General features: G+C 35.5%; 1 protein-coding gene across 1 annotated transcript in view; it reads right to left on the bottom strand.

The window, feature by feature from the left end:
- CCDC132 (coiled-coil domain containing 132) overlaps positions 1–19,541 on the bottom strand; it is a gene marked incomplete at its 5' end in the record, with an annotated part of 71,142 nt that extends 51,601 nt beyond the window's left edge. The window contains 10 exons of the mRNA XM_010022681.1: positions 309–444; positions 4,382–4,522; positions 4,797–4,895; positions 7,067–7,109; positions 12,267–12,349; positions 14,839–14,874; positions 14,965–15,082; positions 15,512–15,582; positions 18,763–18,834; positions 19,419–19,541. Coding sequence (XP_010020983.1) covers positions 309–444; positions 4,382–4,522; positions 4,797–4,895; positions 7,067–7,109; positions 12,267–12,349; positions 14,839–14,874; positions 14,965–15,082; positions 15,512–15,582; positions 18,763–18,834; positions 19,419–19,541 — 922 coding nt within the window. The remainder of the gene's footprint in view (positions 1–308; positions 445–4,381; positions 4,523–4,796; positions 4,896–7,066; positions 7,110–12,266; positions 12,350–14,838; positions 14,875–14,964; positions 15,083–15,511; positions 15,583–18,762; positions 18,835–19,418) is intronic.
- Positions 19,542–19,870: the final 329 nt, after the last annotated feature.

Genomic DNA, 19,870 nt, shown 5'->3' with positions numbered 1-19,870 from the left:
TTAAAGGGAAAAAACCCTCAGATTTTGTAGTCACCTACCACAGCTGACTTCCAACCCAAAAATAAGCACTGTTTAAAATAAAACTGTTTATATCTGTAATAATGCCAAATACATATATTCATAAAAAAAACAAACCTTACACTGAAGACTACAAAAATCCAGGGAGTATTTAAGTCCTTACTGCACACTATACGCAACAATGCTGAAGCACTGAGTCAAGACCACAAACGTATTGACACACAAATTAACAACTCAAGACAAGAAAAGTTATTTCAATTGTAAGTTTCACTTCCAGAACAGTTTCTTACCAGATGACACAGCTGCTACCTCATCTTGGTCATGATTCTCATGCCACTGCATCGTTCGGTAGTAACTGAGCATGACTTCCCAGAGGGCTTTGCAGAGATCAGCAAGGCACGGAATGTAGCTATCTGATGTAATATGCTACAGAAAACCAAAATAATATTGTGAAACTTAACAACTGTGTTCTTTTTTTGCAGAGAAAAAAAAAACCACAACAAAAACTTCCATATTCATACAGCTGAGGTGCTTGACGTATCTGTTTCCTTTTCAACAGTCTGAGAGCTGATGAATGCCTGATTTTAGTCAACTGATCAAATGCTGTCTAAAAGTGAAAAGTTTATTTGTTAGCAACTTTTTTCTCTCTATTTTTTCCAATAGGCCTATATGGTAACCACTTCTTAAAATTAATGGAACAGCAAGGCAGACACAGAATTAACGCCACAAAGGTTAATGATGAGCACATCTTACTATCAAAGAGGAATGTAGACACCCCTGTGACATGCAGACACTGCATCGGTTCAACAGTATAGATACTTGTACTTCAGTAGTACATAGCAGCCATCCTGGATGGTGCCCCAATGGATTGAATGCTGTATAAAGAATTCAGTTCTAAAAGAAATGAACAAACTTAGATGGCAGCTGTCCTACCTCCCCAATTCACCCTGCTCCAAAAAGCCAACTGTAAATTTAAAGATATTCATTAGATATCAGAGAGATATATATGCGGTAGAAACATCTATGACGAGATTGTCAGGTAAAGGGATGAATATGACAACGGGTTTTTCTGGGTGAAGAAAAGACTGTAAAATACATTGCTTATCTGAGTAGCAATGATAAATCACCCTCATTTCACTTGCTGTGAAGAAGCACAGCCTCACAGAATATAAACAAGGGCAAAGACCAGCTGCACAAATGTGATTTCAACTACATTATTATTTAAAGGTTCTCACAGAAGTCTGGAACTTCAAACTAACACTGTTGTAGAAAACAGTTCATAATTTCCCATTGCTACTTCAACATCCGCATTTAACTTCTGCAAGGCTAGTTAGCTTTTACCATGTGTAAAACTTGGTTACTACTTGCTAATCCAAAAATCAATATCCAAAATTATACAAAAGCTTTGGCATTAGAGTTACAACAAAACTCTTTAAAAATATTAGCAGCTGCTGCAACAGCGATGTCCACATAGCCACCAAAATAATCAACCACAGATTCTCTAGAAAGCAAACCCTAATCAAAACAATCAATTTCCTTTGAACTGCATCCTCATCCAGTGATGTTACCTGTGGTGTTCTAAATGCTGAGTACCCTTCCTGAGCAACAAATTGCAATAAAACTTTAATAAGCTTGACTATTACATTTGTTGGAGAATAAACATTAGACTGGACAGATTTCTTTGCAATGCAGATGCATCATTCACATCCCTTTTATTTTTCACCATTCAGGTTAAAAAAAAAAAAAAAATTATAAACTGCATGTCTTTATTTTCTATTTAATCATGTTGCCTGGCTTCCTAAGGTTAAATAATGATCCTGTCAGTAGCGTATACCACCCAAGCCATATTCTCCTACACTCTGCTTATGACTTAAGAACTCAAAAAAACTGTTCTTCAGCATTAATAGATGTCACTAGCAAAAGTATCTGGGGGCCGCCTATTAATGTCTTTTCAGTTTGCTTGATTGTTTTTTTTTAATGAATTACTATGGTTCTGTTCCCTATCAAACCAGAACAGCCTTAGGAATATAAATCAGACACCCTGGACACATTAACAAAAAAAGAAAAAAGGTCAAGTTCTTGGTACAGGAAAGTAACAATTGAGAACAACACTCTTTTCTAACACACCCTGTAACTGGAGAGTTGATATATATTAGTGATTGTATTTTTGAGACACTTTAATCTCAGATACTACAGACCTTTGCTAACAATGGAACAGAAGAGGGTAATAAGTTTAGCGTTTTAACAGTAAGTCATCCTGCCATTTCAACTGCTGTTTCAACAATTTTCTCTGCCAACTCATCAGGCAGTGTTACTTTTACTGTACTTCAGGGGTTTAGTAGGTATAAAATCAAACTTCGGTTATGCAGATCACTCTACTTGAAGAGACATATTGGCTTCCAGGTCTGCAGGATGAAAGAATCACTTGGTATTTACCAAGATACTTCCATTAGACTAAGGAAATAAAGAACTGAATTTCTTTGAATTTATATTAGAAGAAAGAAAATCAAAACTTGAAGATGAAGCAGCTGAACTCTTCCCTGCTCTAGGAGTGTTCCAAAGGTGAAAAGATGCAAGAGTTAGAGCATGGCATGTTGCTAGGAAAAGAAATCCTCAACAAGGGAACAGTGACTGACAGGGCACAGGCACATAACTTACATAAAAGAAACAAACAAGCAAAAAAAATAAAAGAAAAAACTGACTATATTCCCCCCATGACGTGTGTAAAATGGAAATGAGCTAAACAATTTCATTTAGAAAGATTTTTAGAAACACACAACAGGAGATCTGCCCCAAAAGGAAGACTTTAATTTTATATTACTTCCATTGTTTAATTAGAGTGAGTACTCCATAGCCACTTACATGTTAAGAGCATCCTGGCTTAACAGTTTAGATAGATTGAAGAGAGTTCTCACTGGAACTAGACACAGAGAAAGAAGGCTCATATTTTAGTCTTAAACAAATTAATCCCTGTCAACTGAATGCAAGAGATTAAAATCTGGTGGTACTTTTCCTATGGGAAGTTAGAAATCGAATTGCTATGGTAGTCCAGCTTATTCAGCGCTCCGATTTCACAAATGCCTGCAACAGGTAACAACTAACAGTGAACAGCATGGTCAGTAACAGAGACTAAAACTTCCATCTGCAGCCTGTCCCTAAATGCCCAATTGCTACCAAGAGATTTATGAATTATCAAGCAAAAAGAAGAAAAAAAAAAAGAAAGAAAAAAAAATCAGTACATTTCAAGGAAGTTACAGCAGCATTCATAGTACGTGGTAGTCCCAAAGTCTGAGTATTAATTTTTTCATACAGACTGCCAGATTCCAGCTATTGCAGGCTTACATAACTATAGAATCATCTCATGAGGGTCTTGCCAAAGGAACACCAAACAGAAATAATGATGTAATTTGTAACCATGGAATTAATTCCACTCTCTTTCTGTGTATTACAAAATGCAATATTTCCAGTGACCCAAGAGATCCTTCTGCACTGTAAAAGGGTAAGGATCAATAACAGCACACAATCTTTATTTTAGAAGATGTCAGGAGGAGCTCAATAGTACTGTTTGTAAGTGTCAATAAATGGGCTTAGTATCATAAACATTAGCAGAGAAGAGAAACAAACTGAAAAGCACACAGAAATATAAAGAAAAAAACTAACAGAAAAGTGCATTAGAAACTAAGAAATAAAAACCAACCACCCTCTGAAGAAGCAGAAATATGAAAGGGCTTCAGAGAACAGAGATCAGGGTTTGCTGGCTTTCTCAACTAGAATGCATCTCAATGAAGTGCAAACACTACCTACCTGGAACCTTACTACTCATTCTGTTCAATACTACTTACGTCAATTACTCCCAGTAAATTATTTTTCATAATCCATTTTTGCCCACCAAAGGAACAGCTCTTTAAAGTGAAACGGTTTTCAATGCTGATGTGTTGTTTACTAGTTGAAGCTGCACGATCCCAGGAGATTTGAGAAGTGAAGGAGCACAAAAAGGATCAAAATATAAACTTTATTCTCCCTGTGACTGTCGTTTGATTTAATATATTGCAACTGATGGGGTGGATCCTTGAGCTGATGAAGTATGGTGAAGGGTTTGAAATGTTATTCTCCTGTTTGTATCCTAAGATTTACTTCTTTACATTTATTTAGATGGTATGTACACTAACTCCAAAGAGGTAAGATCTAATGCAATCAAAATCAGCATTAAGTTGTGAATATCCAATCTCTCAATTAGCCTATGAGTTGTATTAAGAAACTATAGTAGCTGCAGAGCTATGTTAATAACTGAGTCCCTACTTACATAAAGTACACTTACAACAGATTAAAAACTATACATATATTCAAGAAATTATGTACATACTGTACAGAGGTCTTTGTACTGTAACTTCTGAAACTTGGTGTCTGTGTTTCCTGCACACAGCTCCACATATCCAAGGACTACTTGAAACACAGTGTTGTGAATGGCTTGAGTGAAGTGCATATGTAACTGGTCCATTGCTGTCTAAAAAAAAAAAAGACAACGTAAAATTAAATAGTAAAATTCAATTTGCCATATGCCATCATCTTTTAATGTAAGTCTTTTTCAGCATTGAACACAGGAGATTATAAGCACAGCCTCCAATTCTTGTCTCAAAAATATCTAGCATAAGACTACACAATATTACAGTATGGTAACATAAAAGAGTTATGCTAAGTATACTACCAGTAAAAGTGTTTTCACCGTCATCCTCCCTCTATAACTCACCACGCATCTTACTCAGAAGATAAGTACTAACCTGTGTTTTTCCAAGTAGCCTGTAAGCTTGCTGAACCTTTGTATAATGGCTGATATCAAAGTTCTTGCATATTTTGGAGAGTGCTACGTCCAACTGCTCCTATACAAATCAAGAGGGAAAAAAAAAATCTATTAAACACTTAATAAAAACTGGCCAAGTAATACATTACTTAACAGCAAGTGAGGAAAATACGTTTATTTAACCAATCTGATAATTATGCTTGTAAAAGAGCCAAGACTGTACATTACTGGACTATTCTGAGGCGCTCAAATGTTACTTCTTGCAGCCTAAAGTACTTTAGTCCGAAATTTCTGCAAGCCAAACAGTTCTACTATTTCCAAGAGCAAGCACAATAAAAACTACACTACTACTCTGAAGTCAAATTCAAAGTGATGTTTATTTTGAGAAAGTCTAGCACCCCACCATGGGAGAGCTGGGATTTCTAACTTGGTCTATTCCACTCCTAAGAAAAACTCACATCTGCAGAGAAAGAAGAAAATACTCCCCTGGTGTTTCAGCACAAACAATTCAATTACAGCCTTCTCAACCCTCTCACTGCCATCTGTTAAATGGAATAAACACTATCTGACTTTAAAGCTTGCTATGAAATAAGTAATTTATGGAGTACTATACCAGCACAACGATCAGTACCAAATGAGAAGAAAGAAAGAAAGCACACATACAGAATTACTAGTTCTGCCATCAGAGCTGTGTCTGAGCACACTGAACAGCTCTGCAATAAATGCAGTTCCTCTATTACGTGCACTGAATGAAAAAAAGAAATAAAATAGGATCATATACTTAATGAGTAACTAATAAAACTTCCAAGAATTTGACCATGTAACTTAAGACCGCAATTCTCACTTAGACACTGTAATATTTTCAGAGATACACAGCCTAATTCTAGTTATTCTCAATCAAAAATGCAAGAAAAAATAAACACAACTTGATATCATATGATAACACAGACAGCTAGCAGGTATTCTTTTCTCCTTGCGAGTCACGAAAGCCATTTCGATTCTTATTCTTTAAGGATCTTGCAATGCTATTTGCTCTTGCAAATAGAAACCACAGGACATGATGGGTTTGCCTCGATGTAATTTTACTTACTCCACTGGAAAATTTTCATGAATTCTTTCTCAAGTTATAAAATATTTATGGATTTTAATCCTAGATATTGGGGGGGGGGGTGACATTGCTGTTGGGGTGAGGGGAGGTGAAGTGTTACTGTGTTGGTTTTTTAAGTGCTCCAGTATTTTCTTCAAGCACAAAAAAGGACACTAGAATACAATAAAAACTGGGTTTTTTTTTAACTAAGCAAAATGGTAAAAGGACAAGTAACCTGAAGATACAAAACTCCTTCAAAAGATTAATCAGCAATCAAATTTCAGTCATATATTGATTTTTTTAAAAATTTAAAATATCCTCTCTTATTTCATGCAGAACAGCTGTACAAAGGGAGAAACAGGGCTATCAAACGGCCCATGAGCAGAGCTCTTAAACACAGAACACATAAATCTTTTGAGCTATATTTTTCAATGTCTCCTCCCACTATATCACTTTGCATTTTATTTGTAACAGAATATAAAAGCAAGATCAAATGTTAAAACCTAAATTACAAGAAACAGGAAAGAAAAGAAAAAAAGGAATGGACAGAAGCTGAAGCCCCCAACTATTCAGAAGACTAATTATTCAAATATTAATTAGCAGAATATGAGTCTATATTCATTAGAGCATGTATTTAAAGGGAACACCCTATGAGCTCCAGGATGACTTACATTTCTCCCATATGCACAGACATAATTCCAGTAGAAAATAAGATATTTCCATAAATTCACAAGTAATAAATAAAAATCTTGAATATGATTATTTAGGTAGCTGTGAATTGCTTTTGCCATCCAGCATGGCATATTTTACCAGATTTTAGTAGAAGCAGAATTTGTTCCCTAAAACTGTACATCTTCATCATACAGAAAGTGTACCTTTGCTCCCGTACTTCAAATATTATGTGCCTATTTTATTTTACTGACATACCACTTGAAGTGGACACAATCACTGAGCTAGGCTCGTAAGTTTGATAACGTATTATAGAGCATTTAGTTGACTGCAGCACAAAAGTCCACATGAATAGCAATGGCTATAGCATTCCAAAGACAGTATTTGAAAGAAATGTGCATGTTCTGTAATTGCTAAGAACATCGTACTAGAAACCTCTAGTACCCAGAGATTACATACTAACAGATGATGCATATCAATATATTTATTCTTACCTCTATTTGTTCCAAGGTGTCTTGCAGTTTTGAATTCAACTCACTAGTAATGAAAGAAAAAAAAAAAAAAGTTTAAAATAAAACTACTGATCTTACTAAAATTTCACACCAAGTTTCTTGTTTCCAAAAAGCACATTTGCCAACTACCAAGCCACAATATAATAGTTTATCATAAATCATTAACCTGCTGTTACTGTGTCAGGTTAGCATCACCCGACTCTTGTTATTACTGAAAGGTACTTGCTGCAGGCATTTGCAGCGTTGCTAACACTAAAAATTAAAATACCTTTTGCAGCAGCACATTAGCCAAGGTTTATAATGCAGCTGCATTAAAAGGCCCCAGACGAGACCCCATCCTGATAAGATTTAGCCAAGCATTCATGCAATGACATTCCCAACCCTCAAGAAACTTGTGCTGTAAATGTTTTGATTTGGCACTGCGGCCTACAGCAGAACATATCCAGAACGGTCAGGGCTGTCAAATCTTTGCAAACTATGGTACAGTAACTTTTATTTGATGCTCAGGAACCCTTTACAGAAACACTCAGAAAAACTTCTTAAGACCATCATTTCACTTCGCTGAGCTTTATTTCATACAGAAAGATTAACAAAAGTAGCTACCGTAAGAGAAGTTATTTATGACAAAGAAAGGCATGACTGCTCCTTTCCAACCATCAGCTTTAAAAATTTAATACCACCAGCCAGAAAAATAAGACACAAAGTATGACTACTATGTTTGTGTTTGGAAGGTCAAAGCAACCCAGAAATAGGCAAGATAATCTCTTCAAGCATGGAAAACACAGAGTTTTCATGGGATAATCACCATACCTGATTTTAGACCATTTATTTCTATGCTCTGAATCTTTTCCTGAGGGGCCTACATTAATTATCAACTATCAAAAGGTAGATTCTAGCATTTCTTCTCGTTCTGTCCACTTTAATGACATGCCCATCATCTCTCCTTTTTCAGTTCTGTTAGATAACCTGAATACAACAGCCTCCAAAGAAAGGTTTAAACAGAAATAAAGTCATCAGAAAGAGGTGGCATTAAACATTGAATTGAGTAGCCAGTATATCTTTGTTATTTCTACACATGCAACAAGCCTTCAAACAGAAAAGCCTCCATAACAATTTAATGTTAGGTATCTGCTGCTGGAGTTTACAAGCATTTCCTGTCTCTCGGGTTCTTCTAGCTAGCAAGAAGACATTAGAGGAAGAGTAAGAACCTTGCTCTGTGTACAGAATCACTCCTTTTTTCAGGTTTTAGAACTAGATACAGCATAGACCATCACGCCCTACATATTAGCATATAGGTGGTTTGCATGTTGAAATTAACTGGTCTAAACTATAGAAGCCGCTGACATCAGTAAAAAATGATGCAACACACAGCTAGCCTCTGCACAGACTGAACTAATTTAGCAATTTTACCACTGCAGATGCTATGAAAATTCAACAAGCCCTAAATGGTAGCAGGTAGCACATAAACATAAGGCTATGATTCCTTTCAAACAAATGTCATGAACATGCTGGTGCCCTAATTGTGCCTGCCGGCTGAATTTCTTCACCTCTCCTAATTAAATTAGAAACACGCATGGATTTTTCACCTCAGCCACGCAATGTACATGCTCACACACATGAAGAACATGCTCAACTACTTCCAACGTAGGGCTGAAAAATTTCCTGGCTCCAGAAACCATTTTTTGATTATTGCAGATGATCACATTTGACTAATTTCATCTGTATATCAGCACAGATCCTCACAAAAACTAGCTCCTTGTTTTCACTATTTTGAGCGCCAGTCAGGCCTCAGCTTGCAATCAGCTGATGACAGCAGGCTAGGTTAGCCCAGGATCCTGAGCCCTCATGAGACCATTCCCAGCAAATGCCCCAAGATGAGGGCCGTTCCTGAACAGTGTATGTTTCTTTTCTTTTGGGAGAGGAAGGAATTCAGAAGATCTTGTTCCACATGAAACACAACCAAGGTAAAACTGCCAGGTGTTTCTTACCACTACTATTTAATGCAACTCCTGTGACAGCACTGTCTTCCCATTCAAGCAAGACTCAAGCACAAATTTCAAATACACACATTCATAGTTTATTTATTCAACCAAGCTATGACACATGGAGGCCTTTGCTAGAACACAGCCTACATTTATGCTGACTAATTTAGGACAAGAAAGTGAAATCACAAAATTTTCTTAGAAGTTAACTTTGCTCAAGAAATGCAGTGTCCAGCTAAATCTGCACATATTTTCTAAGCCAGAATTATAAAGGTAGGGCTTGGACATAATGGCTACATGATTATTATGAAAGCCCATTTACCACAATTGAGAATTTCATTCAAGGCATTCATTTCATTCACAAAAAACGTATTAGAAGTCTCTTTTTTTTTTCATCCACATCCATACAAATCTAAATGAGCACATTTTTAGAAGGCACATTACTGCATTTAACAGACGTAACATTTTGACCCAAATGCAATAGACAGAGTCATCCTATTATCTGACAATAGATTTTCCTACAGGTTTTTCAAGGGACTCGTCTCACATCAGAACTGATCAACAAGCAGAAGGCAAAAGACTTTGATTTGTATTTTTAAACAAGAATTAATCACATAAAGCAAGCATTCCCTAGGAAGAAGATAATGGAGAACAGAAACCATAGACATCCAGCCTATCATTTCAAAGGAGGATGAGCAGCCGCTCTGAAAAACAAAGAGATCTTTGCAGCGAGGCTGAAGTGTTTGTCTCTTCAGATTATGAATATACCAAAATAAAAACATTATGTGCTTCACAGGAAGGTTTAAATCCCTGCTGTTTAAGAGCTACACAATTTCTATCACCATCGAGCAAGAAAAATGTGAAGAAGTATTGTACAAAGGAAGGCACTGATTCTTGTCATGTGAACAGTGGGCAATACAAAGGGATACTGTGAAAAATTCATGGTAAGATACAGAGGCAATGCCGCATACAAGCACATTATAAAAGCTACATGGTTTTTTTTTTTTTTTTTTTCAGCTACCTGGTTTTTACTGCAGTGCTAAACAGAAATGCAAAAGATCTATTTATTAATTTAGCCCAATCCCCTCCTAGGGAGACATTATTCCATATAATAAATATTCTCTGAGACTTCTGCAAGTGTAAAACAGTGCACAGAGAATGAAATGTATGCACTGGGCCTGCAGCTAAAATGTCCTTCTGCTCTCCCAATGCAAACAAAAACAAGCTTAAAAAACTCAGAATAAAGAAGCAGGGCTGACTTTTTTCGGTCATCATCCTTTCTTTCAAGAAATTGTCTTCTTGCATGCAAGGATATTATTTTGAGTGCAGCAAGAAGTACATCCTCACAGCTATTTGTCACGTATCCTGTCAGTATGTTATCAGTTTTAAAATAGTACGATTTTTGCAGTTAAATATTCCAAATGGAAAAAACCTGAACTTTTAGTTTATGTTTCAAATTTTTTTATACTAGACATAGTGTAAGTGGGGATAAACTTTGGAGCTGCAATAAAAGCTTGAAGTGATTCAACATTAAACAGAAGCTTTCAGATCATTTACACAAAACAGAATTTAACTCAAAGAAACAGTGTAACTTAACCTAAATCTTGGAAGAGCAAGGTTTTACACATGAGCACTGCAAGATTCAAAGAAATCAAGCTGCCTTTTCCAGCTGAATAAATGTTGCTAATTTCTCTAGAAGAAAAAGAAGCAGGAGATATGCATGTTAAATCAGATTAATGTTTGAAACCACAGAGCGTCTGAAAAAGCAATAAATACTAAGGAGAGCTTACTGAACAGTATAGATGAGACACACATATGGAAGACTGCAGGACCCATCTCTACAGAAGAGTCAAGCAGAGCAAAATTTGTTCAGGAGTCATCTTGCTTCTCAACAACTAAATTGTTAAAGACTGACGGAAATCACAGTTATTTCTCCTCATTCAAATAAATAAAGCATAGTTTTCATTTACTACTATATAAGGAAAGGATTCAAAACTTTAATTTATGAAGGCAAATGTTGGCTGTACAGTCATTCTACATCCACATACAAGTTTTATGGAACTAAAAGCAAAAAGCAGGTTTGAAATCTGACTTCAGAATAGAGAGGGGCTTATTTCCAGGTATAATTTATAACTTCACATACTTTTTTGCTACATCTTCAGATCCTGAAACAACTATAGCTCAAAAGCAGATCCTAATCTAAAATTGAGGATTACAGGTAATTACTCTGAAGTTGCAACAAAGCACACATTTAGAGGACAGACGGAGGAAAAAAGCATGTGCTTTCATAGATTTTGGCCCTTGTGTCAGACAGCATTCTGTCAGGAGCTCAAACAATGTCAGAATTTTACCTGCAAGTTTAAAATCCTAATTAAAAATAACGCAAAAAAAAATCTATTTAATTTAATGATGATCTTGGTGGATGAAACATAAAAATTTACTCGATTCCTTTATTGTCATATCTATTATGACTTTGAACTTAATGTTCATCCTTTTTTTTTTTCTTTCTAAAAAGCAATGGTAACATCACATCCTTCTAAGTGAGGAACTGCAGATATTCAATTTAGTTCCAGTTTGAAAGCAATTTCTCCATGACAGCATGAAGCTCTGCACTTGTTAATTTCACTGCCAACAATCTGGGTAAATTATCTTCCAAAAGCTATCTTGCTGTAGGTAAATTAATTCCAGAATATGAACTTTCTTATTAAAAAATAGTTCAGGTATCGCAAGGCTGCAGGTTGTAGCACAGTTACAATTCACTCTTAGTTGAAACTTTACCTACCAACATACTACAACAGTTACAAAACAATTACATAGTCCAAATATAGATTATATAGTGTTATTATTCTGAAGGCTGGTTAGCAGTGGGTCAGGAAGGGGAAAACCAGTGAGTATGTTTATGCTTTTATATGTGCTTTAGTTTTACTTTTCTAAGCAGAAAATTAAATTTCAAATCAAAGCTGCTTTAGAGAATGAGAATTAATGATCACTGTTTTATACCATTTACATGCCCTCTCCCTGGCAGTGTTCAAGGCCAGGCTGGATGGGGCTTTGAGCAACCTGGTCTAGTGGAAGGTGTCCCTGCTCGTAGCAGGGAGGTTGGAACCAGATGATCTTTAAGATTCCTTCCAAGTCAAACCATCTGTGATTCTACAAATAAAAGCATACAAGAAGGTGAAAGCAGCACAATGTCACCTTACCTTATACAACTGTAGTGTCTGAAAGTGCTGGCAGCTTTCTGGCATTCCAAGCACAGCTGAATAGCTCCTGGATAGTCCTCTTCCTTAGGAGAAAATACAATTGAAAGATAATTTGGCTTTTGAAGCAAACACTGCAACACCCATTGCTCATGCTTATGTATAAACATTAAGAATAAAATATTTTATTTCTTACATCTATCCAGCAAAGTTAAAGGAAATGAGTGAGGGTCTACTGCAAAACTTAATGTGCAAGCATTTTAGAATTAGAAAGAAACAACATGTTAGCAACACCTGAAAACACAATGTATTACATTACCTTATGCAAATGACTTGCTGTTTTGTTTCCTAATGCACTCATAGAAAACATATCAGAAAGTTTTTATTACAAAACAACTAACATCTTCCCAGGTAACTTTTCAAACTTTTGTTAATCTACTATGATCTATTAATGAGCAAGGAAAGAGGCAAGTTCAGACACTGGCAGGCTATTGCCATAGTTTACAAAATCTAAAAGAGACAAGAAAAACACTCCAACATTATGCCCAAATAAACATTATTTTATCTGACACATTCTATAGCTAGTAAGAAACTAATTTAAAGGCAACTGGCTCACACATAGACCCACGATAAAAAGAACATTTTTTAGAAAAAAAGTGTAAAAATACTGTCATAAGAAGATATTCAATAAGTAGACAGATCAATCAGGAAGTACATGAAGATGCCAGGACAAAACCAAAACAAAAACATGCACACAATGTAAAAGCCCAGGATCTTGCCAACACAACACGGGCAGTGCCTTAAGCGTAACTACTACTTTTGTATTCTATTAGATATGAGGCCAGAAACGCTCTTGGAGGAAGGAAAACCCTCTTTAATAGCTAAGAGATTCCCTTTTTTGTCCTAATTACATTGGTTATATTATGTACTTCAGAGAGCTCAAATTCGAAGCTGCTACTGGAATTTCAAAGTCATTGATTGAAGAGTAAAAACACAGAGGCAATTTATACTCAGCTGTTATCATAAAGGAGTTTCTGAAACTAAATTTGTTTTATCAGCAGCATTCAAATGCAGATCAAGTTAACTAAAACCAAAGAAAACCCCACATACAATATCTATTAGATGAAAACAGACCAGTACACTGGTCTAAAATGATTGCTGCATTTACAGCTCTTTGCATCTTTCTCCATTGGAAACCTGGTACTTGCTCCATTAAGTCTAACAGAGCTCAAATCAGAAAGCCTGCTTACATAACATAACATTACTAATATATTCCAGAAGCAGCTCACCCCTGCTTCTGGTGAAAAAGTCTGGTCTTCTTAATTGGGAACCCTATCTAAATGTTCCTTTGTGAATGCCTACTAACAACACCCATGCATATTCTAAGTGGCTAACTACTTCTTGGAGTAAAGAAAGACAATAAATTGGCCAATACCTTATTGGGAGCAGACACTGAGCACAGAAACAGTGGTTCCAGCCCTTCATGTTTAAAAATAACTGTCAAATTATGATAATCAGACATTAGGGTCTGTGTGTGAATGCAACACCCACTCCTCCGTCTAAAAGACAATTCCTACCATTAGACAGTGAAGAGCTCATTTCCTGTGCAACAAAATACAGCACAGAAATGAAAAGCTAATCATTGTAGAGGGCTTACTGAGCAGAAGACAATGTTTATATAGCCTGTAAATTAATACATTCTTCCGTGGTAAAGAATAAGAAACTGTGCTGAGACAAAGTGTATTACCCAAGGTGGAATTAAACTCAAAGAATCTTAAGAGTTACAATTATTGAGACTCAATTTCCAAATTTATTAAGAAGGAATGATCATAATGATGTTCCATCCAGTATTAGCTATAAATATTTGGCAAACTAGCAAGTCAAAATTGTTACACTATATGCTTAATATATTGTTGCCCATAAAATCCTGAAGCTGTCTCTCATACATTAATCACCTTAAGACAAGATCTTATTTTCACTCTGTGCAGTATCTACTTCATTTTTAGGCAGTATGTATACTGTATCAGTGGAATTTTCAGTGTCATGGCCTGCATGCTGCCATGTTTTCTACATCTATCAAAAGGTAACCCAATAAGGAGAGAAGCTACAATACTTACAAATAAAATACTAAGTAGTGAGCCCATATATAAATTTATATAGGAATATACCAGTAGAAGTACTTTATCCAAACAGAGCATATCAACAATCAGCTAAATCTCACCTTCCTTTTTCTTCCAAACATCAAGTTAGGGCCAGAAAAGAAGTGTAAGTTGAGAGTAGGGAGGGGACTGAACACTCCACAGCACTCTTCCTGAACTAATTCAAGCCTCAGTGCCCAGATTTAAAGCCAGGATTGAGTCTTTGACAGAAAATACTCCCCACTGGCACAGCGGCTATCTAACTTGATATGAAGTATTTCCCACAGCACTTAAGAAAAGAATTAAAATATAATGTCACCACATGCGCACACCCATAGCCTGTTTGCAAGAAAAAGGAGAGACAGGACAAAACTAAGATGACTGACAAAAGCAGACTTAGAATAGCTTCAAATTATAATAGTCAGGCAGGGACTTACCTCCAACATCTCACTCAAGCGTACATCAGTTCTTTGCTAAAAATAATAAGAAAAAAAAAAAAAAAGTGATAAATACACAGCAATGAAGAAAATATTTTGCCATTGAAGAAAAACAACTGTACATACCAGTGTTTTTATTGTTCTCAGAGACTTTAGCAGTCCAATAAGCAACTGTCGCTTTCTTTGATTTGCAAGAAGCCCCAAACTAGTTTGTGTGAAGCCTTCCTTTGCTATATTCAGGTGTCTGCCAGAATTAAAAATGAACATAATCTTCAACCATATGTAAAATAAAACTTATTTCTAATAAATTCTAACATGTCCACCAGACTACATGCTAGAAAATAAGACTATCAGCACTGCTAGGGAAACCCAGAAATTGACACGATGCCAATAAACTACTAAGAAGCTACTTTTCCCTTCTGCAGAACTTGTCTGTGGATCAACAGTGTGGATCTGAAAAGGTTCCTGTTTTAAAGAGAACTCTCAATAGAAAAAGTGAGAGCTACAAGAGAGAAAGCAGACAGTATTTGTTTCAGTATCTTTAACTACTATTACTAATTCCATTCAGCACCTAAATAGGAAATATCATCAGCAAACAAACTTTCTGGGTTTACAGATTCCTTCTTAAATACTTTTCCCCCTTTCAATCTCTGCCATTATTTAAGCAAGATACCTTCTTCCATTTGTGCAAATAACAGCTGCTAATTGAAGGCCAGTCTGCAATGATGTAACACGTTCAAGTTCCTGCAGAGAGACAACAGGTTAAATAAATATACAAGTTAAAGTTTCTTACACACCAGCAAAGACTAGTAATTAGCACATTCCTCTTGAGATGTTATAATGATTTTGTAGAGTTATTTTATATAATACTTGTTTCATCATTTTATACATGCTAACCACTAGAATGTAACATTAAACAACTTTAAAAAATACAATTCCCTTTTGAAGAAAGATATTGAAATCTTTTTTTCATTGCAGTGGGACCCTCTATATTTACACTCAGCCCAAGAATCTCTATACCATCAATGCATCACAGTAGAATGATCAAAGTTTCAGGTACAGAAGCACAGGGTTTAATCTGCATAAATATGCCAGAGTGGCAAAACAACAAAAAACCAAAAACCACCACAACAATAAAAAATCATGTTTCATACAGCATTTTCTTCTTTAGAAGCACTTGTGTTCTACCGATTTAACAGATGTCACTTCACAATGAACATTAATTGTATCCTGTTGAATTTTGACTGAAAACTCTTCAGCGCAGGTGACCTGACTTTAGCTTGATTTTGACTTCATGAAGTGCCTAGCATAATCTAAACTCCTTTAAAAAAAAAGTAAAAATATTAATACACCTATTAAGACTTCTTTTGTTAGGAACAGCACTGCAGAAAAGAGAACACTCTCCCCACGCTAAAAAAATAAAAAACTTTTTTTTTTTTTATGCTGCTTATCATTTCAAAACATATCAAGTATTTTCTATGGGGAGAAGGGAGACTTCCACTTTGAAAACTAGTCTAATTATAAAGATATGACAAGCAAAATCAAGTTTAAATTTTGGTTTACTTCAAGATCAGCTCCTGGTCAGTCTCCAAAGATATGATTCTGACAAACCACTGTGCCACATCCTCCACCAAAACCAGTTCCTCCTTTATGTTACCAATAACGTTTTTGAAAAAATGACAGCTTAGTTGCTGATATGCATAATACCTTAAGGAACTGAATTCAAACATTATTTTCCTCAGTACCTTCTCACTAAAAACATACTTTGCAAATGTCAGAGCTATTTAAAATGTCACTGTTCCCTTTTTTACAAGGAAACACACACAAGAAGGAGCAACTCCATTCCAGTCTTGTCTCTTGCAAAGATTCTGTAAAATCTCCCCTTTGAATGTGACCGAATGGAGACACAGGAAGGGCATTCAGCCAACGATCCCCAGACAGGGAGTCTTCCATCCAGCATTTAGGGCTGAATACTTTTTTTTTTTCTCTTCTCAAAGACAATCTTCCACACATCAGTTGTTCCTAAAGAATGCTTTTCCTTCTAAGGAGAAGGGAAAATTAAAAAAACCTTGCCTTGTGTCTGTGCCATCCCCGTCTCAGCCCACAGTACTGCCTGTTAGACTAGTATTTTATGTAATGAATGGGGTGCAAACCATGACTTCCCCACACTTTCCTTTGCACAGCGGAAAGGTGTTCAAGAGACAAAGAGCCAATTGCATTTCTGTTTCTTCTAATGACCTGTTATTGAAGTAGCTGCCCTTTCCAGCTTGACCAAATCAAAAATTGCCATAATCACTGGTATGATGTTTTCTTCTCACAATTACAAGATTTAATCCCCAAGTGCAGCATTATAACCCCACAAAATGGAGTGATTCGCTCCTAAATGGTACTGTTAGTTATCTTACCTCAACATATGCAGGCTGTTTTTCAAGAATCAAGTCTGCAACTTTCTTAGATACCTATAAAAAAGAATATTATATGTAATACATAGCAATCTCAATTAAATAAGCCATCCCTATACCAAAGTTCTACAAATTTGTGATTCTGTATCCTTTAGCTCTGTAGCTTTCAAATTTATTAAAGAATATGCTACAACAAGGTAAAAAAAATTCTAAAAATGACAATCAGCTTTTCTTAAGAGCAAGATATGAAAAATATTTACAGTTCCATCTAGGAATTAGTGGGCATTTTTAAATTAATCCCTTACCTCTCTGCTTGCTAAGAAACATGCTAGAATAAAAACCAGAAATAATATGGGACACTGCAAGTGCATCAGCTGCATGCACTTTCAAGTTTGCATGTTCCAGCAGCAGCCATGCACTGAACTACTCCTCTGGCTACAGCCGGTTCCCACTGTGCAGGCAAAATGGCCAAGAGATTGGTAACAGGTATTAGAATTATCCAGCATATTTCAATGAAGTTGTCTCGAGTATCCCCTTGCAAAGCTAAGTCACCACCAGATATCCTCTTAAAACCAAAAACAAACAAAAAAATTGGGGGGGGGTGGAGAAAAAATAGAACACAAAACCAAAAAACACCACCCACTTTCAACTTCTTCCCCTATATAGGTGAGAAACACTGAATATTCATTTGCCTAACTTCTCACTAATACTTTACAAAATTTCATATGTTTATTCTGGGAAAAGCAGTCTTAGGCAGAAGCAATCTGTTCTTTATGAATTGTTAACAATCCAATATATTCCTCCTGTACATTTAATTCATTTAAAGGCATAAATTAGGATTATTACTGTTATTTTACTTGCAGATACTTTCCAAATGCCAGAGTTAATAAGTTCATCTCCTGTACCATATTATTCATCTTTAAAAGAGCAATGAATCAATAATTTATGAACAGGAAAAAAAAAAGCCTGGAATTAAAGTACCTTTTTAGAAGCTGCAACCCAATTTCCTCCCATAAATTATAGTTATTACTCATAGTTACATTTCATTTGTTTTATTATATAATCACTCTCTGCCAATGTTCACTACAAACCCTTGTGGGTGATTAACAAATTGGCAAATGAAAAATAAGAGAAAATAACAAGTCTTTCCACGTTGCCAGCAATCCCTCAAAAACAAAAAAACACTACTACCACACTATTCAGTGCTGTGTTAAACGTTACTTTTCTTGCGATACATAGGAAAAGCTGAATATTCAAAAAATCAAGTTTCTAAAGAAATGGTGAGCACATTTGTTCTTTGTTAACATACTTGTCATACAGATTTACTTCCATCATTTCCTAGAATATTTTTATTTACTGATTAATTTCCACTATAAAAGCACACAACATAATATTATGAGAAAAAATGCTTAATATCTAATGTGTTCAAGAAATCAAAACTTTTTTCAATTACACTTCTGGCTAGACTTACAGACAATGCAACCAATTGTCTGAGAGTATAGAGGTAAACAACTTTACTCACAGCAGCTTGCTGTTGTTTCAATTTGTCTCTGTACTCTTCCAGTTCTTGAAGACTAAGTACTGGAGGAAGCCTCTGCATGCAAACAAAAAATCAAATACAGTGAGAAATTAAAGGATGTTAAATAGACATATAGTATTAACTAACCAATCAGTTCCATTAAAGAAACATTCTTATTGCTTCTGTAATCTAATTTGTAGTATTGATCCATTACTTCAAATGATGGAAATAAATCACTGTTAAGGTAAACAATGTATTATCATAATTACATCATATAATATCATAATTACCTCAAAGTTCCCTTATTTTAAGCCATATACACACACGCAATCCCCTTAATCACCGAAATCATTGTCGCAGTCATGATATACCCAAAATATAGAAACTTTTTTCCCCTCCTCCATTTTGTTTTTTTCACTATGATTTACATGATGACGTGCCTGTTAGCAAAACTAACAACATACTGATTCTACCACATTAAAAGTAGAGACTCCATACCAATACTATATGCTAGAAGCTCCATTATAAGGCAGAAGGCTACAGTTTTCTATTAATGCAAGATATAAGAAACAAACCAAAAAACAGCTTATTGAAAAAAACCATACTTTTTACCCTCATTTTTTTACATTACTGTTTTGTCTTTTAAGAAGACAGCTTACCTCTAACTCATACTTCACAATATCAAAGGAATCATTGGAAAAATAAACTTCTTCAATGCTGTTAATTATTTCTTGCTGAGCTTGAGGGTCAATTGGTTCTTCACGTAGTTCTCTGAGCTCCTCCTTCACAAAACAAAAAAGGATTTCTATAATGTAATATCACATCCTAACAAGAACAAGGTTTCACCAGACCAAGTATTTTTCAAAAGCCATTTCCAATATTAGTGCAAGAAACAATGATAAAGAACAGAATGATCAGTACACTGGCTTATTCTTCTCATTACAAACAGTGAGATATTTAAAACTTTTCAGAGAACATGCTGAAGACTGATGTTGCAGATCACTTAAACACTTCTTCATGAACACATTTATGGCACAAATGCATGCTGAGTCCACAGTTTTTTTCCTTGTTAAAAGAAATTCTCACAGTAAATTAAAATTAAATTGGTAGG

This window comes from Nestor notabilis, unplaced genomic scaffold (assembly GCF_000696875.1).
Source record: "Nestor notabilis isolate BGI_N333 unplaced genomic scaffold, ASM69687v1 scaffold9389, whole genome shotgun sequence".
Lineage (NCBI taxonomy): Eukaryota > Metazoa > Chordata > Aves > Psittaciformes > Psittacidae > Nestor > Nestor notabilis.
Note: the sequence above shows the minus strand (reverse complement) of the source record. Positions and strands in the feature narration are given on the sequence as shown.